General features: G+C 58.6%; 1 protein-coding gene across 2 annotated transcripts in view; it reads right to left on the bottom strand.

The window, feature by feature from the left end:
- The window catches only part of ZNF385C (zinc finger protein 385C), a 52,385-nt gene extending 29,207 nt beyond the window's left edge, over window positions 1-23,178 (bottom strand). For both annotated transcript variants that reach the window (XM_048926799.1, XM_048926800.1), the window contains exons 1-2: window positions 22,910-23,178; window positions 6,641-6,880 (exon numbers count right to left, since the gene is read on the bottom strand). In XM_048926799.1, the coding sequence (XP_048782756.1) occupies window positions 6,641-6,880; window positions 22,910-23,096 (427 nt within the window). In that variant the 5' untranslated portion in view covers window positions 23,097-23,178. The remainder of the gene's footprint in view (window positions 1-6,640; window positions 6,881-22,909) is intronic.
- Between the last annotated feature and the right edge of the window lie 1,988 nt (window positions 23,179-25,166).

The following is a 25,166-nucleotide window of genomic DNA, read 5'->3' as shown; positions in this document are numbered from 1 at the left end:
TCCTCTACTTCTGTCCCATCTGGGCAGGGGTGGCCCTGGCGGCACGGCTGTCAGCAGGCTCTGGGTGAGGACAGACTCCAGGAACCGCTGCTGAACCCCACTGACCTCAGCATCGCTGCCTGGTGCATGAGTGGGACCAGCAGTTTGCGGTCTCCCAAAGCAGCCTGGCAACACCAACCCAACCCAGCAAACAGCTTCTAAATAAATCAGAAAGGAGACAGAGGGATAAAGCGCCAGCAGGAAGCTTCCCCCAGGACTGACGGGGCTTCCTGGCCAGCTTTGTTCTCGAGGATTTAGGGTATAATTTGGGGGTGAAAGACGCCAGATAGGATCAGCACCGATACACCTGGAGGACCCGTATCAGTTTTCCTTCTGCTCTGTAATTTGAGTGCAGCCATAAGCGGAGCGGCTCAGGCGTGCAGCGAGTGGCGGTGGGTGCAGGAGGGCAGCGCTGACCTTCCTGCTCCCGGCCCCCCAGGGGGAGATAACAGATTTGGAGGGCTGAGCTCCGCTGGGGGGTTTCCACACAAAGAGGAGGGGGTTTGCTGCCGGTCAAAACTGCAGAGGTTGTTTTTAAAACTGGGATCCCTTGATCCTTTAATGAATTAAGTCATTAATTGACTTTTTTAATGAATCCTTCCTGGAGATTTGTGCGTGCACTCATCCAAACAAAGGGCAAAGTGACGCAGTGGGGCAGCACTGCCGCCGACTGCAGTGGAGCCGTGGCCAGGATCAGTGCGAGAGCTCCACCACAGTGCCATGTTTAACCCCAGCTCTCCCCACAAAGGCTCTCCTCCTGCTGCCTGTGCCCCCAGCACGCACCTGGGCTGAGCTTTTCTCTGCTGCTTTCATCTGCACCGTGTCAGGAGCAGACAAAACATCGCCCTTTCATTAATCCCAGCTCCTGGGAGAAGTCTCAGCAATGGAAACACTCCATTAATGCTCTTTTTGTTGCAGCACAAGGCATTAAATCATTATTTTCCTCCCGTTTTAGTAAGGATTCATCTCAAAAAAGAAAAAAAAAAGAAGCTTAAAATCTCTGAAATAGGTGCTCTCACAACTTCCTCCCTGTACCAACAGGATGGAGCAGAGCAGTGCAGAGGGCTCCCCGTGTCTGCTGCCATCAAACTGGGGCCCCACGCAGAGCCACCCAAACAGGGGACAGAGATGGGTGCCCACACAGAGCTGTGGGTTCAGCCTTTTCTGCCCCGACCGCTGCGTTAATTCTCTCCTTTCAAAGCGAGATGCCTGATTACAGAGGCATCCAGGACAGGGCTGCAAATAGGTGGAGAAACCGATGACCTAAAACTATTTAATTACCAGGAGCAGGCGCGGAAATTATACCTGAAGGGTTTCAGAGACTGTGTCATATTTTCCCTTTGATTTAGGAGGAGAGGGACCCCCCACCCGCTGCAGACTGGGGCCGTCCCTGCAGGAGCAGCTCCTGAGCGGCGCAGCCCCCGCAGCCCCAGGCAGCACTAAATCAGCACTTGGCCCAAATCCCCCCTCCTTTCAGGCCTCCAGCTTTGCCACGGCCTCATGGTGATGCTCTGGGTTCTGGGTGCACTGGAGCTGCAAGTCCTGTAACACTGGGAGCAACGTGGGGCAGCGGGAGGGAAGGAGACCTCAGTGCAGCACAACGAGCGCGGTTCAGCGGCAGCCCTGCTGTGAGCAGAGGTGCTGCACAGGGATGAACCCATGCGGCTGTGCACAGGTGCTGTAATTACCCCAGGGCCATCAGTGTTAATTACAACGCGCTCCCGCTCCAGGCGAGCAGCAGAGCAAACGGTGCCCCAAAGCAGCCGCAGCACTCAGTGGGGCAGGGGGTCCATGGCAGCCCCAGAACCACCACGCAGACCTGAGCGGCAGCTGCCCCCCGCCTCGTGCCCCACAGCTGCGCTGCCCTGCTGTGCGTCGGGTTGCTGCAGTTCCCTCCAATCGCCCCGATCCGGATTTCTCCCCTGCACACGCAGCGTCTCACAGGAAGGAGAGATCACCCCGGGAAAATGGCATACAGCGTGACGAGGGGAGATCATCTCTTCATGGAAAATGGTCTATTGCTTACGACTTACTGTCTGGGAACATAAACCAGCTCGAGCAGCCGGCCCTAAATCGCACTGACAGCTTCACGCTACCCACAAGTCTGTGCTCGCGCAGATCCTGCTCCGTCCTCCCCACCTCTCGCCAGCGCTGCTCTTGGTTTCCTCACAGCTATGTGTGCCCCGCTCTTCTCTCCTGCAGAGCAATGCACAGAGCCCACACCGCTCCCATGCATCAGCTGTGCTGTGCTCCAGGCTCGCTGCGGCCATTGCTATGTTCTCCACCCAGAATAAACGCCAGGATTCCCTCTCCCAAATCTGCTGAGCTCCGTGGGAGACCAAATCGCTCTGTGGCCACGCATCCCCATCGCTCCTAATCTGCTCCTCATTAAGATCACGTGTGACGCATCCCCGAGCTCAGTAGCCATAACACCATTTTGTCACAACTCAACAGCAAACCACATGGAAGAAACTTACATCAAAATCCAAAATTAAGGGCAGTGGACTCCCAGGAAACGGTGCTGAAGGGAGCAGCCGGGCGCAGCGAGGGGCGCTGTGTGCGTTCGCCTTCGCTGCGGTCACAGAAGCTCAAAGTCTGAGCTCTGTTTGTGTGGTGCCATCAAAGGGCACAGCGCAGCCACAGCCAAAGGCCAGAGGCCCTTCCATGTGCTGGGGGCCCCGAGGGGAGGTTGGATGGGGAGTGAAGAGGTACATAAGATATTGCATATAAGATGTGTATGTGCACAGATGTAGGTACAGATACTTGTACACGTGGAGGTCCGGGGGAGGCAGCAACGCCCTTCCATCGCCCAGCAGAGGCGGAGCAGAGCCCGCCGTGCCCTGATCTCTGCAGTTAATCCCATCAGCTGACGTTACCATCACAGAGGCACTGGGCCATGCCAACAGAGAGAGCTGCGAGCGCATCTCAGGGCCAGCTGTACCCTTTGCTCTCCCTGCCAAATTTCCCCTAAAAGATCCCAAAGCGGGAAAAGGCAGCGAAGCCCCACAGGAGCTGGAGGACACAGGAGCCAACCATCCCCTCTGCAGCCTTGTGGTGCGGCTCTGAGGCAGCACCCCCCCATGTCAGCACTAACTGGGAGCTCTGCTGGCCCCTCAGTGCCCGTCCCCCTGCATGGGGCTCTTCAGAGCACAGCAATGCATGGAGCTTCAAGGCTCCGTTCTCCAATTAGGCTCAAACAACATCTGAACATGCAGGATTAAAATCAACGCACCAGATTTTATGGCAGATAAAGCAGCACAGAGCGTGGCCCTGTTTATTAAAGACAATTAGAGGATTCCATGCATAACGTGAAATAAAAAAAACAATGACAATCAGCTCAGCACCCATTTTGTTGGTAACCAACAGCTGAAGAGATCTGATGGCACGGAGCTGCAGGGAGGAGGAGGAAGCGCTGACCTTTGGGGTGCAGAGCAGCGGCCGCTGCCCACAGTCAGAGCACGGCGTGGCACTGCTTCTCCAGATGGAGATGAGCAGGGCTCTCTGGACCCGACTGCCAGCAGGATTATCCCAGCCCAGCAAAAAGCACAGCTCTGAGCCAGCCCTGTCCGCTCAGAGCAAAAGCCGCAGGGAACCTTCATTTGCTGGCTCCCAACGTCTCGCTTCGAACCGGGAGAAGTGGCACCAGACCAGCCAACCCCATCCGCCCAGCACCGCCCTGACCTCGCCCGGGGCTTTTCCCTGCGGTGCAGCGCTGTGTCACTGCCGGTTCGCCCAGCTCAGCTCCGTGACCTGGGGTCGGTGCCGCTGTCTGCCTGCTCTCGGTCATAGGCAGCGCACCGAGCCCCCGCACGTCCCCAGAAGCAGCACCACGTTGTGCAGCGCTGCCAATCTGCCGTCCCAGCCCCCCCCGGCTGACCCCCAGCCCCCTCGCCCCCCCCAGCGGCCGTCCCCTCTGCTGCAGAGCTGGAGCGATGCTGAAGCTGTCACAGCGATTTCTCTGCGCATCTCAAACCCTTCTGCTCTGCAAGCGCACGCGGACAGACATGGCAGCAGCTAATTGGGGAAACCTGAATTCTTTTGCTTTGTAAGGAAAAGTTATTTTGGTGCTGTGCTGCTGAGGCAGGTAGAAAGGCACCCAGGGGAGCTGCAAGGAGAGCTCTGGAGCGAAGCTTTGGGGCTTTGGGGCACACAGTGGCACGGAGTGTCAGCGGCCACAGCCAGACCCCAGGGTTGGCCCAGCCCTGCCACCCTGCACTGCACAGAAGCACATTGTGCAGCCTGCAAACATGTGGGTGGGGAGGTGCATCTTTACACAACACCAAGAACGATGGGGTCTGCTCCTTTTGGGCAGCAGTGACAGCAAACGGAGCAATCTCAGGCACCTCTGACAGTCCCAGGCAGTAACTAAAGCACTCGTGACCCACTTGGTTTGAGCTGGCATCTGCAACATGAAAACATCCTTCATCTGTGGGCATCCAATCCCTCATTACTGCCTGCTCAGCAATTCAACACAAGACAACAGAACTGTGATTTGCTTTGTTGGAAAGCGCCCCACAAACAATAATTTGTTTTTAAGTTGGGGGTCTTTCCGGCATAGAGCTAATAAATTGTAATAACACTGATTGCTGCATCTGTCTGCCAGCCACGCTCCTCCCCAGCTTTGCTCCACGCACTGTGAGTGATTGCAGCCTTTGCAGAAAGAACTGCTCAGAGCCGGGGGGAGCAGCGCATCTCGCAGCATCGCTGAGTGCTGCCTTTGATGTAGCTGTGGATGTCAGCACGAGACGGAGATTCCAGCTCAGAGGAATATTCTGTCTTTGTCTAACTCAATTATATCACTTAATGCAGCGCCTTTAATAACCGGCCCCTTCCCCCGGGCTGCTCGGGCTCTGGCACTTCAGCCGCCCTCCCCCAGCGTGTGCCAGGGCGCTGCGGGTCATTGTGGGCAGGGTGGCACTGAGCTCTGGGATGTGGGCATCGCATCAGTTCGGTCCCGGACCCAATTTGTCATTCGCAGCCACGTGCCCTCATAGGCTCACGCTCCAGGAGGTTGGGAGAGGTTGCCAGTGACAAAGCTGGAAGTGACATTTCTAAGCAGCAGCGTGGAGGAGAAGGTCGGCTCCGGATGAGCGGGCGCAGCACAGAACCCTGCTGGAGACAACTGAGGGCTGGGACGGAGCAAGGAGCAGATGCTGCTGCAGTGCCCTGCACGAGCGAATGTCAGCCCTGCACCAGCACTTTGGGCTTCACCTGGCATGCCAAGGGCAGCACGCAGCGACATTCCTTGGCTCGGCAGGAACGCGCCGGTGGCATCTGCGCACCCAGCCGTAACCGGGCCCGGGGCACAGCCTGGAAGCTGCAGGCTGGAATTTATGAGCTCCGCTCCCATTAACATAGCAGGCAATATTTCCATCTGTCAGTAAATGAGGATAAGCAGAGCAGCTCCTTTGCATATCCGGGCCTCGCTCAAACAAAACCACCACCGGGGAGCGCAGGATTTGGCACGCAGATGACAGCTGCCATGCTAGGAATTTATGGCTGCAGCCTGCATGGTCTTTAGCAAGAGTGGGAGCAAGAATCTCTGTGGGCTGTTCCCCAGGGTCTGCACTGCAGCCAGGCCCTCACCCACAGCCATGCCCAGCACTGCATCCTTCTGCCCCATCTGTGGGCCAGCCACAAGTGACGGATTTTACCCCAGAGCCCAGTCCTTGCTGGTTTGTGTTTGTAAAAGCTTGGCATGTTGATTTCCCAACAGCTTAAATGTTATTAAATAAACACTTCCTGGCAGAAAAATAGGACTGGTGACTTCTTACTGCTCTTCAGAGCAGCATCTCCCAGAGGGGTGACACCACACGAGCAACAGAACCGCAGCAGGGCGCAGCCATGAGATTGTGGTGCTAAAGAGCTCAGCGCTGCCATCCTCTCAGCACAGCCTCACTCTGGGTAGAGGCACCACTCAGCCACTGAAGCATTTGGGTGACCTCAGCTCATTAATCCAATGAGTAATGAGACCATAAGAAAAGGAGGACAGTCACAGGAAGCAGCCCAGGAGGCTGCAACTCAGTTCCCAAATGGTGACGGAGCCCCAGGGATGCCCCGCACTGCCCCAGCTCAGGGCTATGGGCACAGCCCCAGCACCGCCAGATCCTTTGGTTTGCTGTTTAACACACACAAACCCTCAGATGTAGTCAACCCTCATTGCAGGGTGACATTTATTGGCACATTTTGCTGCTTTCATGCAGGAAAAAATCCTGCAGCAATCAACCGTGGAGGGAGCAGGTCAGGAGAATGCCAGCAGATGGCAACGATTCCTTGCAAGCTCCCATCCCACCTGCGTGGCGTGCCAGGTGTGCACAGCACTGCTGCATCCCTGTGCCACTGCTGGGCCGGGGGACAGGCACTGCACAGCGCCTTCTTGTGTGCAAGGAACGATCCCACAGAAATAATGACAAACAAACCCCAAGATGCTCCTGGCCCACCGTCCAAGGAGCCAAATCCGATGAGGACCAGCAGTGACAATGGGGTCAGGAAGTCCCCACAGCTCAGGGACAGCAGCAAGCAGCACCAAGGACACAACGCAGCATCTCCAAGCCGTACCCACGGAGCAGCCAGCCCCGGGCAGCACCAGCCCAGCTCCTACCTTGGGCCGCCGGCATCTTGCCCTTGTTGAGCTGCTTGAGGCGCTTCTGGTGGGATTTCCCGTTGTAGTGGATCTGCGCCTGCGCGGCTGAGTTCAGCTGGATGTTGCAGACCTCGCAGAGTGTGAACGATTGGTGCTTCTTCTCCCGCTTCATGCGCTGCTCGGGTGGGCAGCTGGACACCTCCAGCAGCCGCAAGCCGCTCTCAGGGCTGTGGGATGGGCTCAGGGGTCGCTTCATGCCTGTGGGGGGGAAGGACAGACCCGCCATCAGGACAGATGGACCAGGATGGACCGGGGCGAGGTGAAGAAACGCAGCCCATGTCTGTTAAAACCTCTTGTTCACTGCCAGACAGCACCATAGGCAGAGCCAGATGAAACCAATACAGCCAACAAACTGAGCTGGGGGAGCTGTGCGCCGCCCCACAGCCCGTCCTCCCTGCAGGCACCGCTTCCTTAAGCCCTTTTTTGCCCTCATTGAGTAGATGCCTGTCGCAACTAAACGGGACCTACGGGCATCGGCAGCTCAAGCCCTGCGTGGGGACGGCACGGGGAGGAGCTTCCCGTGGAGCCGGGGGGTCACCGGCGGCCGCCCTTGGCTGTGCTCTACAGATGCGCCGTCCCCAGGAGATGACCTTGAGGTGGGAACAGCTGGGACACCCAGAGCAGAGCCCTGGGGAGACGGAGGTCACCCGAGCCCTGAGATCCCGTTACCGCAGGGAGCCGGCAGCTGCCCATGCCGAGCGCACCAGGCACGCGGCTCCGGCGCCGACACCCGGGGCCGCCCGCAGGGACGGGGTGCAGGGGGCCGCGAGCTGGGCTCCAAAGTCACATTGCGCAGCGATGTGCGAATCCGCAGCAGAGGCGGTGCTCAGAGCGGAGCCGGGCCGCAGAGCCGTGCAGCTCCAGCCCGCAGCCTCACGATGGCGCGGCCGCTCTGCACTTTTTTCACCTCCGATTCGGTCGAAAGTGGTGAAAAACGAGCGGGGGGGGGGGGGGGGGGGGGGGGGGGGGGCGAGGCAGCGCGCAGCTGGACGGCTCCGCTCCCTGCCCGTCCCATCGCCGTGCGTGGCTGCCCCCCATCCTTCCGCCCCTCCTCGGGGACGCGGCCTGGAAGCGCCCCAAAGTCGAACGGAATCCCGCAGCCCTCGGCTCACTTCGGGAGCGGCGCGCAGGACCGGGGCTGGCTGCGGGCTCCAGCTGTGCCCGATCCGCCCGAGTTGTGCCGTGATTGGCCAAAGGTGTCGCCGATAAGACCCTCAAGCTGCTGCCTCGCCAGCTAAAAATGCTAAGCAGAGCATAAAAGGAGCTTTACATTAAAAATAAGTAAATCTACTTCTTGGCAGAAGAACCTGTGCAACTCTGGGTTCCCTCTAAAGATCTTGGGATTTTTCCCCAAGCTCAACTTCAGCTCCAAAAGAAAAGGAGAGAAAACACACTTCCCTTGAGTGAAAACACTTCCCACGAGTGAAAGCACACCGTCCAGCCAGCAAAGGCTTGAGGAGGAAGGAATGCACAAACAACACCAGTTTTATTTACAAAACAAGCGAAAAACGCTGATGTTTTTAAATGAAGCCCCTTGGACTGGGAGCCCCATCCACCCAAAGCCTCTCATCGACGGCGCCTCCCCGGAACGCACACCGGTAACAGCGCCTGGATGGAGAGCTGCGCGGCTCCTGCCCTGGGGGCACAGAGGGACACGGCAGCAGAGGTCCCTGGGCGCGGGTATTTTTAATGCAACTACATGCGGGGATGCAGAGCTATAATTGGAACATTATGTGGACAAAGTATCCCCGAAAGCCCCTTCGTCTTATAAAAAGGAACTGCTGTTGCTTTGATTAGACTGAGGCTCCCGGGCCGGCTCAGTTGCAGCGTTTAAAAGGTCCGTCCTAATCGCGTCAAGCACCCGGCTCATTCACTTAATTTCTCCTGCGCCTTCAGGGCCTGTTCTGCTTCTCAGGTATCAGGACTGTAACTTCGGCCCTTCGTGGCACAGACAACCACGTGCGTTTGCAGGGAGCCGAGTCCCCGCGACTGATAGCAGCACTGGGGGGGTTTTGCCCTTCCAAAGAACCTTTTGGAGGCCCTGGCAACCCCACGAGGACCCCCGGGGCCCAGACCCCACACTGCATCTGGCCGGGGTGCTGAGCCCTGCAAAAAGAACTGCTTTCACAGAAGGGAAACCAAGGCACGATGCAGGCATCACTGCTCCCCACTCACCCCCCCCCCCCCCAAATGCCCCATCCGCGCTGCCCTCCCCACTGCTCAGAGCCACTGAGCAAGGAGAGGGGCTCCTGACGGGTGCAAAAAACTCCCTGACAGATGTCTGAGCCTCCCTGAAATAAAAGAAGGTCAGAGCAGTTCGGGTGTCACCACGGCGGCGCTGCCTCAAGCTCTCATCCCTCCCACATGAAGTGTTCCCAGTGCTGCCCAGCTGGGCCGCACAAGCCCCCACCCACCGCAGCCTCATCCCCCAACCCTGAGCACCCCGTGCACCGTCCTGGTCTCACAGCTCCCCGCTCTCCCAGCCCAAGGGAGCTTTCCCCCTCATCAGCCTAATTTTTATCATTTTTTAATTGCTTGCAGTCATTTGGAACAACAAACCTCCCATAAGTCACGGTGCTCTGACTTCAGCCCTCAGCCCAAGCCGTGCAGCAGACTGCAGGCACACAGCTGTGCTGCTGTTTTATTAACTGAGGGCCATCTTTATGCTCCTGTACCACAGCCCATGACCTCAGGTCTCTCCCCCTCCTTCTTTAATAACCCCATAACCCTGCGTTGCAAAAGGCCGTAAAGCGGCGACAGACATTAAATAACTGAAATCCAGACATTAAATATCGGAAATAGGAAATGCTGTTCTATAGCCAGCAGGAATCACCTCCATCCCAAAGGGCATCGATGGGGGCAGAAAGGAAGTGATGGAGCAGAGCCGTGCTGGAACACACGATTTCATGTGAGCAGACACTGACTGCGCAGCTCAGCCCCACACAGCTCACCCTCCCACCACCAATTTCCTCCCAGCAGCAAACCCAGGTGCGTGTGTGCAAGCTGCCTCTGCACCTCGCAGGAAGCCGATCCCCACCGTATTGATTTGGGATTTAATGATGGGTGAAATGTATGGAAATGAAGGCTGGAGCAGGCAGTGCAATAAAGCCCTCCTCCCCTGCATCCCATTGCACCGCTCTGCCATTGACTTCTTCCCTGCACCCTCAGCTGTTCCAGCTCTAGGAGCCAGGGCAGCTGGGTCAGAGCATTGTGATGCTGCCAGCTCTGTGCTGTCCACCAGGGCATGCCAGTGTGCTTTGGTTGGAGCTCAGAGCAACAACACTCCTTAGGCCTCCAGCTGTGCTCCTGAACAGCACCTGAACTCTTCCAAAAATACAAACTCCCTCGCAGGCTCCAGACACAGGAAAGCAAGGGCTGCACCAACACGTGGCTGCCATTCTGCATGCACATGCACTGCCCAGAGACACCCAGACATGGAGCTCCAGGCCTGGCACCCCCTCCAGCATCTCACAGATGCTCCCCGGGCAGCAGGAGGAAGGGAAGTGATGGGGCAGCACCAGCAGCACTGCACAGCAGTGACACCTTTATGCACTCCGGCCTTTAAGTGAGGAGCTGTAGCCCAGAGCACGTGGCAGAGATGTTACCACTCACTTGCTGTGCTGGGGCCTCCTGAAACCTCCAGAATTGCTTCTCCACAGCGCAGGGAGCAAACCTTGCATGCAGGAAAGCAGCTACACGGGTTAAGTCATTGAAATGGTAATAGTTTGGCCAGCTGAAAAACTGACAAGAGATATTTGGTCCTTCGACTCAATTCTGATGTCGATGACCTGAGGACAGCTCTAACCATGCTGCCCCTGGCTGTCACACAGCCCGGTCAAAGCTCTGCATGACTGCAGCCCAAGCACCCACCCAGGTGTGTATAATCAATGGATATCAAGATGTTACAACCACAAAATAAACAAGACAGTTAGGCAAAGTGGACTATGATAACAAGAGAGAATAAATGGAAGGCTTACCCCTATGCTGGGCTCACCACAACACACCAGAAGGAGGGACCTCCAGATGAGATCCTTCCCCACTGGCAGCCAGCTCCTAAATAGGTCTAGGAGGGATGGAGCCAGGCAGCACAGCTGAATTGCCTTCACCTGTGCTCCTCTGGCTGACTCACGGCTCGCCTCAGGTGATCAATCAGAGGTTCGGGCCGTGGCTCAGTAGTTCCCATACACAGGTGTTACAGCCTGAAAGATGAACATGGTGGAAAGGCAATGCAGAAGTGAAATAGCAGAAGCGACGAACGTGAGTGGGATGGTGCTGTAAAGGGAAAAGTGCTCGCCCATCTCTGAAGGTCTGGGTTCACAAGGAAACTCCACAAGGAAGGGATCTCCAACAGAGACCCTCCCCCAGTGGCAATCAGCCCTTAACTGGGGCCTAAGAGAGGTGCAGCCAGGTTCCACCCCTGCTGGTCACACAGCTGCATTGCCTTCACCAGGCTCCTTCCTGCATCCCACTGTGGTTCTGTGAGCACAACCGACAGCACAGGAGCAGCCACAACCTCAACAAATCACATCTGCCACGGAGCCGAGCGGCGCACGAGGCCGGTGCCACCCAGCAGTGCAGGATCAGAGCAGCAGAGCACCTCGCCCTGAAGCTTGGGTGAATTTGCTAAGAGTAAGAAAACAAAAGTCTGATTTGAGTTCCCATGATTTCATAACCTTGAATCCGCTTTATCTGTGCTTGAGGGCATATAATACTGAATAAAAGCAACAGAAATAGCACAATTAGCATGAAAGTCACCCCAACAGCTGTCACCAAACCCCCCCGCAAGCAACAACCTGATTTGCAATCGCCCCGCTCGGTTTTGCAAAGATCTGCAGGAAAGCCAGGAAACAAACACCACAGCCCTTCACCAGCAAGAAATCACAGCATCACGTTTGTGCTCGTTGCTTTCAATGCCCGACTCAGCGGTGCTCAGCTCACACCCGGAGCTCACTCGTGCCTCAGCCCCGCGCTCTGGGGCTGCCCTACGCCCAGGACAAGGCACTGTGCTGCCCACCCCGGGAGCCCTTACCTGGCTGGAGCCGCAGCCCTGCCCCGCACGGCCGCTCGCTGTGCGGCTGCTCCGTGTGCGCGGTCGCCCCGGCGCTGCCCGCTGCGCTGCCGACGCTTGGCTCGGCTTCCGAGGAACACTTGGTGAGCGGTTCGATCGCCACTAAATCAGCCCTCATCAGCAGCTCAGTGCCTGTGTGAGCACCGGCAGCTCAATGCCTGCTCTCAGCAAGTTCCGCACGGCCCCGGGCGTCACGCGGGACAGCAGGTGCCAACTGGCAGGGGGCTGTCGTTGGGGGAGTTACCTTGAGCCAACAGCGGGCGAGTGCACCTGACATCAGCTCTATTTGTGAATGAGGAGACAGGGAAGCTTCCTGGGCCGTCTCGAAGGACAGACCTTGACAATGCCCAGCAGCTTCGTCGGGAGGTGCCAGGCTCAGGCAGGGGGGCGGCCGGCCGTGCCCTGCCCTGCCCGCGGGATGCAGAGGACAGCAGAGCTGCCAGCACAGAGGTGCTCGGACAGCCCAGGCTACGGGCTGAGCAGATGGGCTCTGATCGCAGAGAGCCCTCGCCGCGCCCGCATCACACTCAGCGTTTCGTAACATGGCATAAAACCACCCCCACCCTCCCCACACGCCCAGCATGCGTCCTGCTAACGGCGGGGCGAGGCACATTTTGGGATCGGCGCAAAAGCCACCGCTGGTCAAAGCGAGGATTACCCTCAGCTCGGGGCCGGCTGCTGGCACGGGGCACACGGGGGATCCTCCACACATCTGAGTCCCCCCACCATCGGACAGCCCTCGCAGCTCCCGGCCCCATTCGCACGTGCTGAAGGGCGGTGGGAATCCCAGCGCCTGTCCTTTCATTTACATGTTGGCATCATTAACGCGGTGCATTCCTGAGCCAGCGCGTCGCAGCCCTGCTCCCGAGGACAGCCAGAGTCCGAGCGAGGGGCAGGAAACGCAAGCTGTCCCACAGCAGCACTGCAGGACGTGCCCACCCGCCCTGGGAAACAAACAGGAGCACTGCTTTCCTATCCCGGGGTCACGCAGTTTGTGCTCGGTATCTCCATCGGGTTGATTCACCGGCTTCACCGGGGATAGCAGTGGGGCAAAGAGGGAAGACGTGCAGGGAAAGCAGCGGGGTCACTCTTCTTGAAATGAATCAGATGAAGCCGTGCCCGGTGAGCGCACAGCACTTCGCTCCTGTGCCTGGCCGGGTCCGGGGTCTCGTCCGTGCCCGCCAGGGATCCCAGAGGTGCCCCCCGCCCACTTCCAGCAGCGCGGATAAAAGCAGAAGGCGGCACCCGCGCAGACCTGACCTCGTGTCCCCGGGGGTTTAGCTGTAACTTCGCACCGCGTAAGAGAGCAGCAGGAGAGGAAAGATTGAAGAGAGCCATTCATCATCCCACCCGGCTGCCGCCCTCCCGGCCGAGGAATTTCTGGCACGGGACTTTCGGGATCGTGAAATCCTTCGGGGTTTCTTCAGGGCAGAGCCGTGGATGCTGCGCCCGCGGGAGCTGAGGGTCCGCTCCGCCCCACGCGGCAGCGCAGAGCTTTGGCACCCGGCGCCGCGCCAGCAGAGTGGTGGCACCTGGTGCCTTGGAGGGCATCTGCACGACAAGCCATGTCCTCCGGAAAGCAGCTCGAACCACAGGCACTCAGTGCGCACGAACACGGCGCTGGGGCTGCTGTCGGAGGACCCCCTGCAGCCCTCGCTATGTTTCCACCCCGAGTTCCCAAGCCTTTATTTAGCGGCTGACTCAGCCCTGGCAGCGGGGCACGACGGGAGCAGGGCAGCCGGGCAGGACCCTGCGATGGCCGCAGCGCTGGCCTCGTACCCGTGCGGGATGCGGCAAAGGGGGGCAATGAGCTGCCCGGGAGCAGCGGTGCGGGCACAGGTTGGTGCCGGGCAGGGATCTGCAGAGTTACACCGGGACAGCAGCACAGCTGCCCTCCGTCTGCCTGCTGCTGCTGGAGAGGAGCTGGGCTGGCAGGCAGCTCTGCTGCTGTGCTGCTTCCTCTTAAAATAGAGCAGGAGCGCAGCCCGGCGCAGGGCTGGGCTGAGCTGCTCCTCGCTGGCTCTCCGTGGTCACTGCCGATTTATTTTGTTATTTTACCCCAATCCCCCCAGATTAAATCCAGGCACTGCCTGTGCAACACAGCTTCATCCCCGTGTCAGCAGGGCACTGCGGGGCTCTGGGTGCCACGCGCCCGCTGTCTCCATCCCACGGCCCCCACCCTCACCTCCAGCTCCCCACCACAAGTGGGCAATGTGGAAAACCCACTCAGCTCTCACAGACTACAGGTCAGAGGAGGATGATTTGCCATTTTGCAGGATTTAGAGTCAGATTATCGCATTAAACTTTCAAAGTCTCGGCTCAGGAAGAGCCCCAGCTAACACAGCACGCTCAGCAAAGCCAAACCCAAACTGCTACAAGCTGCCTTTTGTGCCACAGCCTCGGAAAGCAAAGCCCAGGGGCCTTGAGTTGCAGCACGCACAGCGACCCACGGGCTCTGTCTGCCCCTCTGCCTCATTTGGGTCACGAGATTTTGCAGCAGAGTTTGGTTTTTAGGCATTTGTGTACAGCTGCAAACATGGGACGGCTCCAGTTTAAGTCGAGCTCTTGCAGGCTGCTGTAATACAATCTAAATTAATTATTTCATAGTGCTAAGCAAGTGACATTTGAAATCCAGACATTGCAGTGGTATCAAATAAAGATATTTGCAATGTGATCTGCTGAAATCCGTGCAGCTCTGAATCAGCGCATCAAAGCAAACTCTTTATTAGAGGAAAAGTCACCGCAGGCTCAGCCCGAGCGCAAGGCAGGCACTGCTGACCCCCACCACAGAGCGTGGCTTCTGCAGCAACGCCCATTATTCTGCCTTCTGATTTCAGACCCTCTGTGGCCCCAGGTTGTGAATTTCACCACCAGGACTGCATCACAGCGCCCGGATCCCTACAGAAGTGTCCCATCCCTTCCCCCCGCATCTCAGAATCACACAGAAGAGTTTAAACTCATCAACCATCACAAAAGCCAGAGTGAACCGAGAACTCCAGAAGGGCCTCTCCACTGTGACCTCGCTCCACATGCAGGCTGCCCACCAGGAACCCGAAATGCTGGAGGGGAAGGGATGGGAGAGGAAACCTGCCTGGGTTCAGAGCCAAGCGCAGCATGGAGGGCTGCCCCATTGCTGACACTTCGTGGCACCGTCTGGTGATGGCTCTGAAGCTCCCGACTGCGGGGAGGAACTTGAAGAAGCCTCCCTGGATGACAAATGAAAGGAACCCCAAAGTTATCAGGCTTTTTTTAGAATTTAGAGTGGGAGGAAGAAAAATGGGACGACCCATGATTTTTTAATGCCTGCAGTTGGCAGTTCTGTAGTAGGCAATGCAACACAGTTCCATATTTAATGCGACAGCATCCCTTTAAGACAGGCACGTTTGTACACAGGAAAGAAAACAAGTTGGCAGAGCAGTTTGCTTTCAAGCCCACCCCACATCTCCCTGCACAAAACTCTCCTGCAGCCACAGCGGAGCCGCAGGGCCGGCGCTGGGCAGCGGTCAGTGAGGGGCTGAGGATCACCAACCCATCTGCTAATTCTGGCAGTGGTAATTTATCCCAGACACAGTACAAAGAGAGAGTGGAAGAAATAATTCACTGTGTGTGAGATGGAGAGGAGACGCGTTGTCATGTTCTCCCACTGACAGCCCAACACAAACAGAGATGCTCGTTACAGAGCCTGAACCCGACGTGATCAAAAGAGCTGCTTTATTTGGGGTAGGAAGAAAAAACTGAGAGAGAGAGAAAGGCAAAGCAGCGCTGAATCAAAGTCTGTGCTTGTTGCTGCTTATGGAAGAAACTTATGAGAAATGTTTTCTGTGCAGCAATTAGTAACTGGGCTCTGCGTGCAGGCAGGACCTGAGGCTCACTGCTGTCCTCCTGGGGAGCACCAGCCCCATGCAGGGGCCCTGTGCTGATTTCAGGTGCCCTGACAAACCCCCCCACACCTCACAGCCACCATTTGCTGGGTCAGCAGGAGCCGGGCTGTGGGAGCTCAGCACCAGGGCTGTGTATTTGCTAAAAGGGAGCGGGCAGAAATGGGCTGCAGGAACCACAAGAGTCTCCTTTGGTTGCCTCCAAGAACAGCATGCAGGGCTCCTGCAGCCATGGTCCTCCCTGCTGTGCTCTGAGGACCACAGGAGCCCTACCTCTGTGTTGGGAGCATCCTTCAAGGAAGCAGAGATCACAGTGTCAGGATGAAGCACGTGTTCAATTAAATGGAGAAATCTCTGCTCTGAAAGGGCTGAGAGGAAGCATGCTGGCTGGCAGCGCTGGTGGCAGCTCCAATATTTGTTTGGGCAGCACCATTAACGTTATTTAATGAGCTCTAGCAGTTCACATTTCCTGTCTGAGAGGGATCTGTAAATGGGTTCATGAGAAGTTGCTCATCTTCCTCCACAGCAAACACGGGGCTGCGGGCAGCCAGCACAGCGTGCGCCATGGGGTGCAATGGGGCAAAGGAGCTGGGCTGATCCGTGATGCTGCAACACCACACAGCACAGAAGTAGCATCTCACACAGCGCCCCACTGCAGCACTGGAGGCAGGAGGAGAGACAGGGGCATTCTCCACTCCTCTGCATTGATTGCTGCCCACCAACAAACCATGGGGAACACGGTGGCGAGGTGACGCAGGCAGAGATGCTGGCAAGGCCACATCCTGTGATGTTTGGGTTCCAGACAGCCTCCCGCCTTGGCCAAGGGCCACGAGTGGGCAGGGAGCCACCCCACAGATGGGAGGGGAGCAGGCAGCCAAGGCACAGTGTGAAGTGAGAACCCCAATGCCTGCCCCGCCGCGCAGCCCTGACAGGGATGGGAGCAGGGCTCCATGTGTCACCACCCTTACAGCACTGCTGCTGGCTCTGCCCGCACGCACAGCAGGACAGCACGGCGGTGCCTGGTGCAGCCCGTGGGCACCCAGGGCTGCAGGCAGAGGATGGAGCTGAGCTCTGTGCTGCTGGCAGCTGGCGGGAGGTGGAGGCGTCACTGTTATGAAAACATGCGAGGGCTGTGTCTGAAAACATTGCAAGAAGCCAGCTACACAAATAGGCCCTTTATGGCTCTCTCCTGCTCGAAGACAGGCCCTTTCACCAGCGCCTGGCTCCGGCACGACAGGGCTGCTCGGCTCAGGAAGGTCTCCGTGTTGGCTGCGGGGGAGGCAGAGCAGCAGCAGCACGGCAGAGCCCCGCGCCCAACAGCAGCAGCACCGCCTGCATCTGGGCACGGCGGGGATGGGTCAGGGGGCTCTTTTCCAACACTAACGACCCTGTGATCCCACGAGCGGCAGTAGCAGCGCTTTGCTTCCATCGGCTGCAGCCGTTTAACGCCGCAACGCTTCAGTCCGTGCCCCAGAGCTGCGCGGCGGCGTCGAGGAGCGGGTGACCGCGGCTCAGCCACCACTGCGCCCATCTCAGCGCCTTTTTTAGCGCCACGCGGACGGAGCTCGGAGCGCAGACCCCCACAGGGCACAGCCGTGGCCCCCACCTGGTGGGACAGGCAGCCTCGGTGCCACACCGTGCCGGCCCGCAGCGCCTTTGTCACCATCGCAGCGCAAAGCTCCGCCCTCCGCGGCAATCGATGCCCGCGAGCACCGGGTGCCGATTCGAAGGTTCGGGCCGGAGCTGGAACTCGGCTACCGAACAACCTGAAGTCAGGGCGGCGGGGCGACCCACAGCCGTGCCGGTGATGCCCAGCACTGCGCCCGGATTCGCCCCTGCAGCCGCTCTGCTTTCACCTCCCCACAACGATTTCGCATTTTAGCCGATGGCGGGGCTGTGCGACCTGCCTGGCTTTGAGAGTCACTTGCCTTGTTCGAGCAGAAGAAAATCAATTCCCTTCTCACTCGAGTCTTTCCAAGAGAGATGAACTGAAAATCTCTCCTGCCTGAGTAAAATATTTATTCAGCCTGGGAACAGATTTACTTCTGAACCTTCTATAAATACAGCTGAGGGCAACGTTTAATCCCTTACCAGAAGACCCAATTTTACTTGTTTTATGTTTTAAAATACTTCTCCCTTTTCCAGTGCCCTGACAGCAAGTGACTGAGGGCAGAGGTGCCGGCACCCCAACGGGTGATGGGAGCGGGGCTGCTGATGGGGCACGTGCAGCCACACCAACTGCTGCTCGCTCCTTTGCTTACACCCAAGTGCAGCGGCTGCTGGGGACAGGGTGGGCCGAAGAGAGGCTGAATCTTGCACAGAGGCACCTTTGTCCCCACTCACACAACGTTTCCCTGTGCTCAGCCGCTTGGGAGAGACCCCCAGCCCCACAGCTCCATCCAACCCCTGTCCACCAGGGTTCAGTGGGCAGACCGTGCCCACCGTGGGGGATTACATCCCCCTGTTCCATCCATAGCCAAGCCGGGGCTGTTACAATGGGCGCTGTGTTGGGTGACCTCCAGCCAGCCCCTCTCCCCGCTCCTTCCCCATGCAGGAATGCACTGAGCAGAGCTCTGCTCAGCTCCAGCCCTGAGCCCCAAAACTGTGCAGCGTCGCTCCCCTCCCTGCCCGCGCATCCCCCTCACTGCCCAGCAGCGCAAGAAGAAAAAGCTCTTCAGGTCTGGGTTAGAGGGTGGAGGAAATTGCTTCTCAGCACCGCTGTGAAATGGGAGGAGGAAATTGAGCAGTGTGCCAGCCACAAGCATCCGTGCCACCACCTACCTCCCTCAGAAAGAGAGGGTTTGAGTGGGAAGGAGGGGAAGCACCTGCAAGGACAACGTGATTGAAGCGGCCAAACGCAGGCAGTGCTGCTCCTCATCCCACAGCCCCATTCCTGCAGCCCCACCGCTCTCTGAGCTCCACTCAGCCGCCAGCATTGCCGTGCCGTGCTGCAGCAAGGAGCCGCTCACATGAGCATCCCGAGGTGCAGGTGGCTGCTGGCTTGCTGTAAATCCTTTCGACTCATCCATTGCCTCAGCAGGAGCTCGTGCTGCCCCAGGAGCTCCCAGCCAAAAGCGCACTGCAGGCACCAATGGAGTGTGGCGATTCTGCCCCCTGGGAGGAGAATCTGCTCGCTCCTTCTACACCGGGGCTGAAGGAGGGGCTGCCAGGGTCGCGACCCCACGGGGCCGGCAGCACAGTTGCACAGCCCAGCCCAGCAGACACGGACCCAGATCACAACCAGGCGCAGCATGCCGTAAACCACGAGTGCCTTTCTAATTCGACACACTTATTAAATTGCTATTATGCCTGCTTGCTAATTACCTCCTCAGGAGAGTAGGGAGGACAGAAATTTGACATTGAGAGGTGAAAATCTGCAGACCTAGAAATGCAGAGCTGCTGGCCGGACTGGCGTGCCCAACTGTTCTGTGATGTCCTGGGAGCAGGACATCAGGATGGATGGAGGACTGCTGCTAACACGTCACCCCACAGCCGTGGCCACAGCCCCATAGGAGCAGAATAGAGAGTGGTGACCTCAGAACCCTCCTCGTGCCCCCAAGAGCACCCCCAAAGTGCTCGTTCCACGCACTGGGCCTCAGCAGCAGAGATTAATCCGAGCACGCATTAATCCCTTAAAGCCCTTTCATAATGATGCTCAGAAATAAGCCTGCAGAGTTCCTAATACTTCTTGAAAATTTGGAGGTGGGATATTTACGGGCTTTGCCTTCGTGTGGGCTCTGCTCTGGGGGACCCAAGGCTGCAGATCTGTGCCCCTCCCGGTACCAACGCAGCCCCGGCAGCCGCCGGCTCAGCAACAACCTGCTCTTGTCAGGGAGTTTTTTTCCCCTCCCTCTATAAACATTTCAGGGTTCCTCAAAAGAAACTCCAGCCGTGTGGCACACAGCACATCTTCTGGGCTGAGCTGCTTCCAGCACTTCAAACGGATGCAAAGCAGCGGCGCTCCCGACCAAACCAAACAGGGCTGCGCCTTTCCGCTCCGCGCTTCTTTGGGATGCAGCGCGGGCGGGGGGGGGGGGGGGGGGGCGGACGGCAAACAGAAAAAGCGACACTTCAAAAAAGTACAAATATAAGAGGCCTTGATTCAGCAGGAGCCTCGCGGATCGCAGCCCCACCTGCCCTCGGGTTGTTCCCTCCTGCCGGCAGCTCGGCGCTGCTCCCGGAGCGCTTCCAAGAGCTCGGCACGAGGTCACGGCACGAGGAGCCGCGGCACCTCCGGCTCAGCACCAGGAGGAGCAGAGGGAAAAACCCCCGGGGCTGCTTCCCCTCTGCAGGTCGCTCATCAGCTGGTGGGGGATGAGGCCGCTCCGGGGCTGGGAGCGGGCCGGGGCAGCCCCTGCAGGGCCACGCTGGGATGGCAGCGCGTCCCATCCTCTGCACCACCCGCGGTGCCCCGACCTGCCCCAGAGCAAAGTCTTTGGGGTTTTAAGCACGTTGATTCACAGCTGCTCTTCCCACCTCCCTTTTCCTTTCCATCTTTGCCACTTGCAGATCGACCAAGGAGAGAGCAGAGGATGGTTCTGGTGGTGGATGAGGGAGCACAGATCTTCCGTTGCCCCACTCACTTGGCTGCAGCTCTACCAAAGATCCGCTGATACCAAAGAGCCACTGCCTGCGCCCACAAGCAGCAGCAGCAGCAGCAGCAGCAGAGTGGGGCTGTGCAGGCCCATCAGCCCCCAGCGCTGAGCTTTCACTGCAGCTTTGCTGCAGCAGTCCAAGCAGACAGGGGCTCTCCTGCAGCTCGGACCCCAGGGCTCCCAAACCACTCCTCAGTTGCCACTGAGGTCGGGTCAGCAGCCCCCCCTTCTCATCCTCTGAGAGGCTCAGAACAAACCCCCTAGAAGTCTCTGTTCTCTGCCACGTTCACAAAGGAGCACCGTGCCGCGCTCCACAGCGCCCATCCCAGGTCAGAGGCAGCAGAGTCCCAAAGGCAGCGGCTGCAGGAGCCCCCCGTCTCCCCATGGCACTGCGCACCCCCCACACCCGCACCTCCTCCAGCCCTCCCGAGCTCCGTGCAGGAGGAGCAGCTCCTGTCTTCAGGCAGATACAGCCATGGATGAGGACTTAACCTCAAATCGTTTCCCTTGCAGTTTCCAAGCGATCTTTCTTATCAAGTAATTAAAAAATTTCCATAATTAGGCTGGAGAAAATCGTGGCTTGGGAATGTTCAAAACAGCCCTGAGCTTTGTGCAGGGTGGGAGCTGGGCCCCCCGGGCAGCACCAACCTCACTGCAGATGGGGCTCACAGTCCCTGGGCTCAGGGGGTGCAGCTCCCCACCGTGCAGCACAGGACTGCTTTTGCAGTCATGGTTTGAACTGCGTGGGCAGCCAGGAACCCCAATGTGCCCCCAGTGCACAGCTTGCTCCCAAGCTCCCCAAGCACACAGGTTCCCTTTTAAAACTTGCCAGTAAGTTGTTGCGGCTCCAATTAGAAATGAGCAACTGTTTCCATGCAGCCATGGACCGACTTTCCTTGAGAGCAGATACATTTATCGACAGGGGCTTCTTGACATACAAATAACGACACTCTTTTGGAGGCAGTCTGAGAGCATCCTGCTAAGAAACAGCTTCTGAACATCACAATATTGTTTCTGAATTGACAAACAGAGCCTCCTGGGCTTCATTACTCCACTCCAAGCACACGCTTTTGCATTTTTCTTTCCTCTGGGAACGACGAAGGGTGTGCAGAAGCTGGGGGCTCAGAACATTCCGGCACAGCTCCCAAACAGGCCGAGATATTGGGACAAGGGTTCGACAGCAGCAGAGCTGAAGCAGCTCCCACCCCTCTCCTCCACGCTGTGATTCCAGGACCTGCTTCCCACCCTGCAAACTCCGTAGCATAAAGCAATTCAATTAACTTTTCCAGCGCTCTGCTGAGAGCATCCATGCACAGATCCTCATTTATTTGATGTCAGCTTCGTGTCACACTCCTGGAAGCACACAGATCTCCCCAGTGATCTCCCAGTATATCAGCACAGGGTGCAGGCTCTTTTTTCAAAGCATCCAAGCAGACACCAACGCTGGGGAGCACATCATACAGAACACGATGCAAGAGCTGAGCATGGGCACAGAGCACACAGCACAGCACACCGGGAGCTCAGCGCAGAGCTTTGCACATTTGCACGCAGGATTATAAGAGCTGGTTTTATAAATGCATGAGGCGGATTACAGGACAAGGAAAAAATCCCACAGCACACATTATTGCCAGCCTGATTCTGAACTCCACACATGGCGAGAGTTCATCGTTAGCAGAGTTCTGCCGGCAGCCAGCAGGGCGGTTCCTGTCCCATCCAGAGCCACAGAAAAACACCTGCGAAGCAGCAGCTGCCACACAGCAGGCAGGTCGGACGCACCGTCCCGTCCCATCCCGGTGGGCAGGGTTTGCTCCCAGCCCAGCGCAGCACAACTCGGGCTGCGCTCCGGAGACAACAGCGCTGCTTCGGGCTTACAGCAGAACACGGCGCTGAGGGCTGAAGGCGCGGGCAGCCCGCCGGGTGAGGAGCGTCCAGCTCCCATCCCACCCCACCGCCCTCCCGGCCCGTTGCTCGACTCACTGACAAAAAGCGTTCTGTGGGCCTTCAGGGAAAATCCTTCGCTTTAAAAGCTCCGACCCAGCGCCGACCCCGCCGCGCTCCATCGCAGCCGGCACCGCAGGCAGCGGCACTCAGCGGTTGCGCCCAGCTGTGCCACGCGGTGACGAGCGCAGACGGGCGGCCACAGCCGCGGCTCCATACGGGCCGCGCCACCCCCGACGGCTCGCGGCCACCCCGGCACGCGGCCCGCAGGCCGAGCTGCTGCCCGCGGTCACGGCCCCGCGTGGGCAGCACGCTGCGTGCCCGATGGCCGCTGGGCGCACAGGGACTCCGTGACCGGGGGACGCTTCACACCCCGCGGGTCGCGGACCTGCGGTGAGCCGAAATAGCACGAGGAGAAGGGCTGCAGCCGGGGCTCTTGCCGGGCTCCTCGGAACAAGTTTCCCTTTCGACCCGGCGCCTTCCGAGTGGGGCAGCGGAGCTGAGGCTGCGTCCCCGCTCTGCCGCCCCGAGGCACGGCGCTGCCCGCTCCCGGGCGCCGGGGGGACGGCCAGGATGGAGAGGGGCAGCGGAGCGGAGCATTGCGGCGCGGGCACGGCGCTGGCCCCGGCACGAATCCGGCTCTGCTCCTCGGAGCCTCCCGGCGCATCCCCCTCCTCCCACAACTTCGCTCTGGCCACAGCTGTCCCGACCCCGCGCCGGATCGCGGCCCCCGCACCGCCCGCCCTACCTGCCCAGCCGCCCGCCTCCGTCGCCGTTTGCAGCATCCTCCCGCCGGCTGCTCGCTCCCGGCTGGGCGAGCGCGCTCCCGGAGGAGGAGGAGGAAGAGAGGAGGAGAAGGAGGAGGGGGGGATGAAGGCAGCGCGCGCGCCGCCGCGGTCCCGTCCCCCCGCTCCCCCCAGCGATACCGCGCGCATCCCGGGGCCGCATCCCGCACGGTCCGGGCGCCCCTCTGTCCCGGGGTACCCACGGAGCTGAGCCCCCCACCCACCTCTACCGCTGCACATCGCCCCCAAAGGGTTGGGGACAGTGGGTGCCGGGGGGGCGCACAGAGAAGGGTGAGCGGAGGGCGCCCAGAGTTGGGGACAGATGGTGCCACCAACACCACGCACCCAGGTCTCGGTTTTGCTTTCCCCATCACCCCTGAGAAAAGGCTCCCTCATCCTGTAGGTGTGAGCATCAGCAGAAAGCTCAGCCTCACATAAACTTCACACCCCAGGAGCAGCGGAGGTGGCACCAGGGGAGCTGAGGTTTTGCTGGTGGCTCTGACCCGGAGCGCGGAGCCATCGCTGTGCATCACACAGGGTGCATGGGGGGGGATTAGGGTTCAGGTGCTCCGGGAGCACAAAATGGGGCTGCTCCTAAGCCATCGCTGCTGGAGTGCAAGCACCTGCAAGGCAAAGGCTGCTCTGCTGACATCCAGCTGCCTCGTGCTGAGATCAACATCGTTCAGAGTGTGAAAGCGTGTTTTCCTATCACTGTTGCCATTATTAATATTTTAGCAGCTCCCAGAACCTTTAAGCGGGGCTGCACAGTGCTGACACGGGAGAGCAGATTTTTAAAAGCCCCGCTCCCCACCCCAAGGAATAGTCTGTCTAGACACGTTATGTAACCACATTTTGCCCTCCTCCAGGACATCGCACAGAGGATCTCAAAGCACTTCACGAACTGCTAATTAAGCTCTGCAGCCCGGGTGAGAGGGAATTGCTCTGCCCCGCAGGGCTCCCCAGCCAGGAGCTCTGAGCAGATGCACTCAGGGACTCTCATCTCCAGCAGCTCTCACCCACACACTGCTTTGCCATAAAAGCAGAACCGATGCCAGGACAGAGATGTCCGATGGGCCCTGGAGCTGCCGGCAGAGGGGCTGAGGACTTTTGGGTGCTGAGCTCTGCTGAGCACACAGTGGGTGCTCACAGGCCACCCTCAGCCCCAGGAGGTGCGACCCATGGGTGCAGAGGCAGAGCCCTCAGCAGCAGTTTCTGGGCCTCAGACATCAGGCTGCGTGCTGGTGGCCCAGCAGCACTCAGCTTTGCTTGGTTAGCCCCAGGTCCCCTCCCTGGTCACCACCTGCATAGCCACCCCCTCCAAGGAGCACACAGGGCCGTCGCTCCAGCATCCTTTCTTTGCTCACATTAACCCTCACAGCCTCTTCCTGCCCCTCTCCAGCACAAACACACAGCTGGAAATCCCCTACCTTCCAGCCATGGGCTGCCCTGGGAACCCCCAGCTTCCACGGTAGCAGCAGGACTGAGGACTGTGAACACACCTGCAGCTGGGGGAGGCCTTGTTTCAAGGCAGAAGACCAGGTGGCACCAATTACTCTTAACAGGGCACAGATTTGCACCAGCTGAGGTTTTGAGTGGGGCTCTGCAGGTGCTCTTTGCCATTAAACAAATGGGTTTTGCTGATTAAATTCTTCACATAAATGTTTTCACTGGAGTTATCCTCACAATCTGCTGTACTTCCTGCACAGTGCAGCCCAGCCGCATCTCCTTCCTACTCGACTGGCTCAGAGCAATCTCCAGCCTACGGCACCAAAGCTTATTCTGCATGGCACAAAGAGGAAGGGCAAAGCAGCGCAGTCCCCACCACAGCCCGCAGGCACAGGGGGACACGGTGCAGCCAGCAGAGATGGGGAGTCCTGCCAGGCCCTGCACAGCCGTTGCCCTGGGAGGAATCGGTCCCAGCTCCACTTTCCAGGAAGCCTCCCTGGCTCCTCAGTGGCCGTGCAGAGCCGTGCCAAGCTGCTCCAGCAGCTGCCGCGGCCATTCAGCAGCTGCTAAGCCTATAATTGCTCCTTGAGTCATAAATATATTTTTTTTCTTTGGTGAGAGCAGCTCTGTCAGGGAATTAAAATCTTTGCAAAAAGCCCGTAAAGATTTCATACACGTTTCAAATCCAGATCGATGCATCTTCGTGGCTGGGAGAAGGGGGAGGCAATGGGGAGACCAGGGGGGGTTGAACTCTCCCAGCCATCACGGGTCTTT

Source organism: Lagopus muta, chromosome 25 (genome assembly GCF_023343835.1).
Source record: "Lagopus muta isolate bLagMut1 chromosome 25, bLagMut1 primary, whole genome shotgun sequence".
NCBI classification, from domain to species: domain Eukaryota; kingdom Metazoa; phylum Chordata; class Aves; order Galliformes; family Phasianidae; genus Lagopus; species Lagopus muta.
The sequence above is the reverse complement of the archived record's forward strand: the minus strand, read 5'-3'. Positions and strand labels throughout refer to the sequence as shown.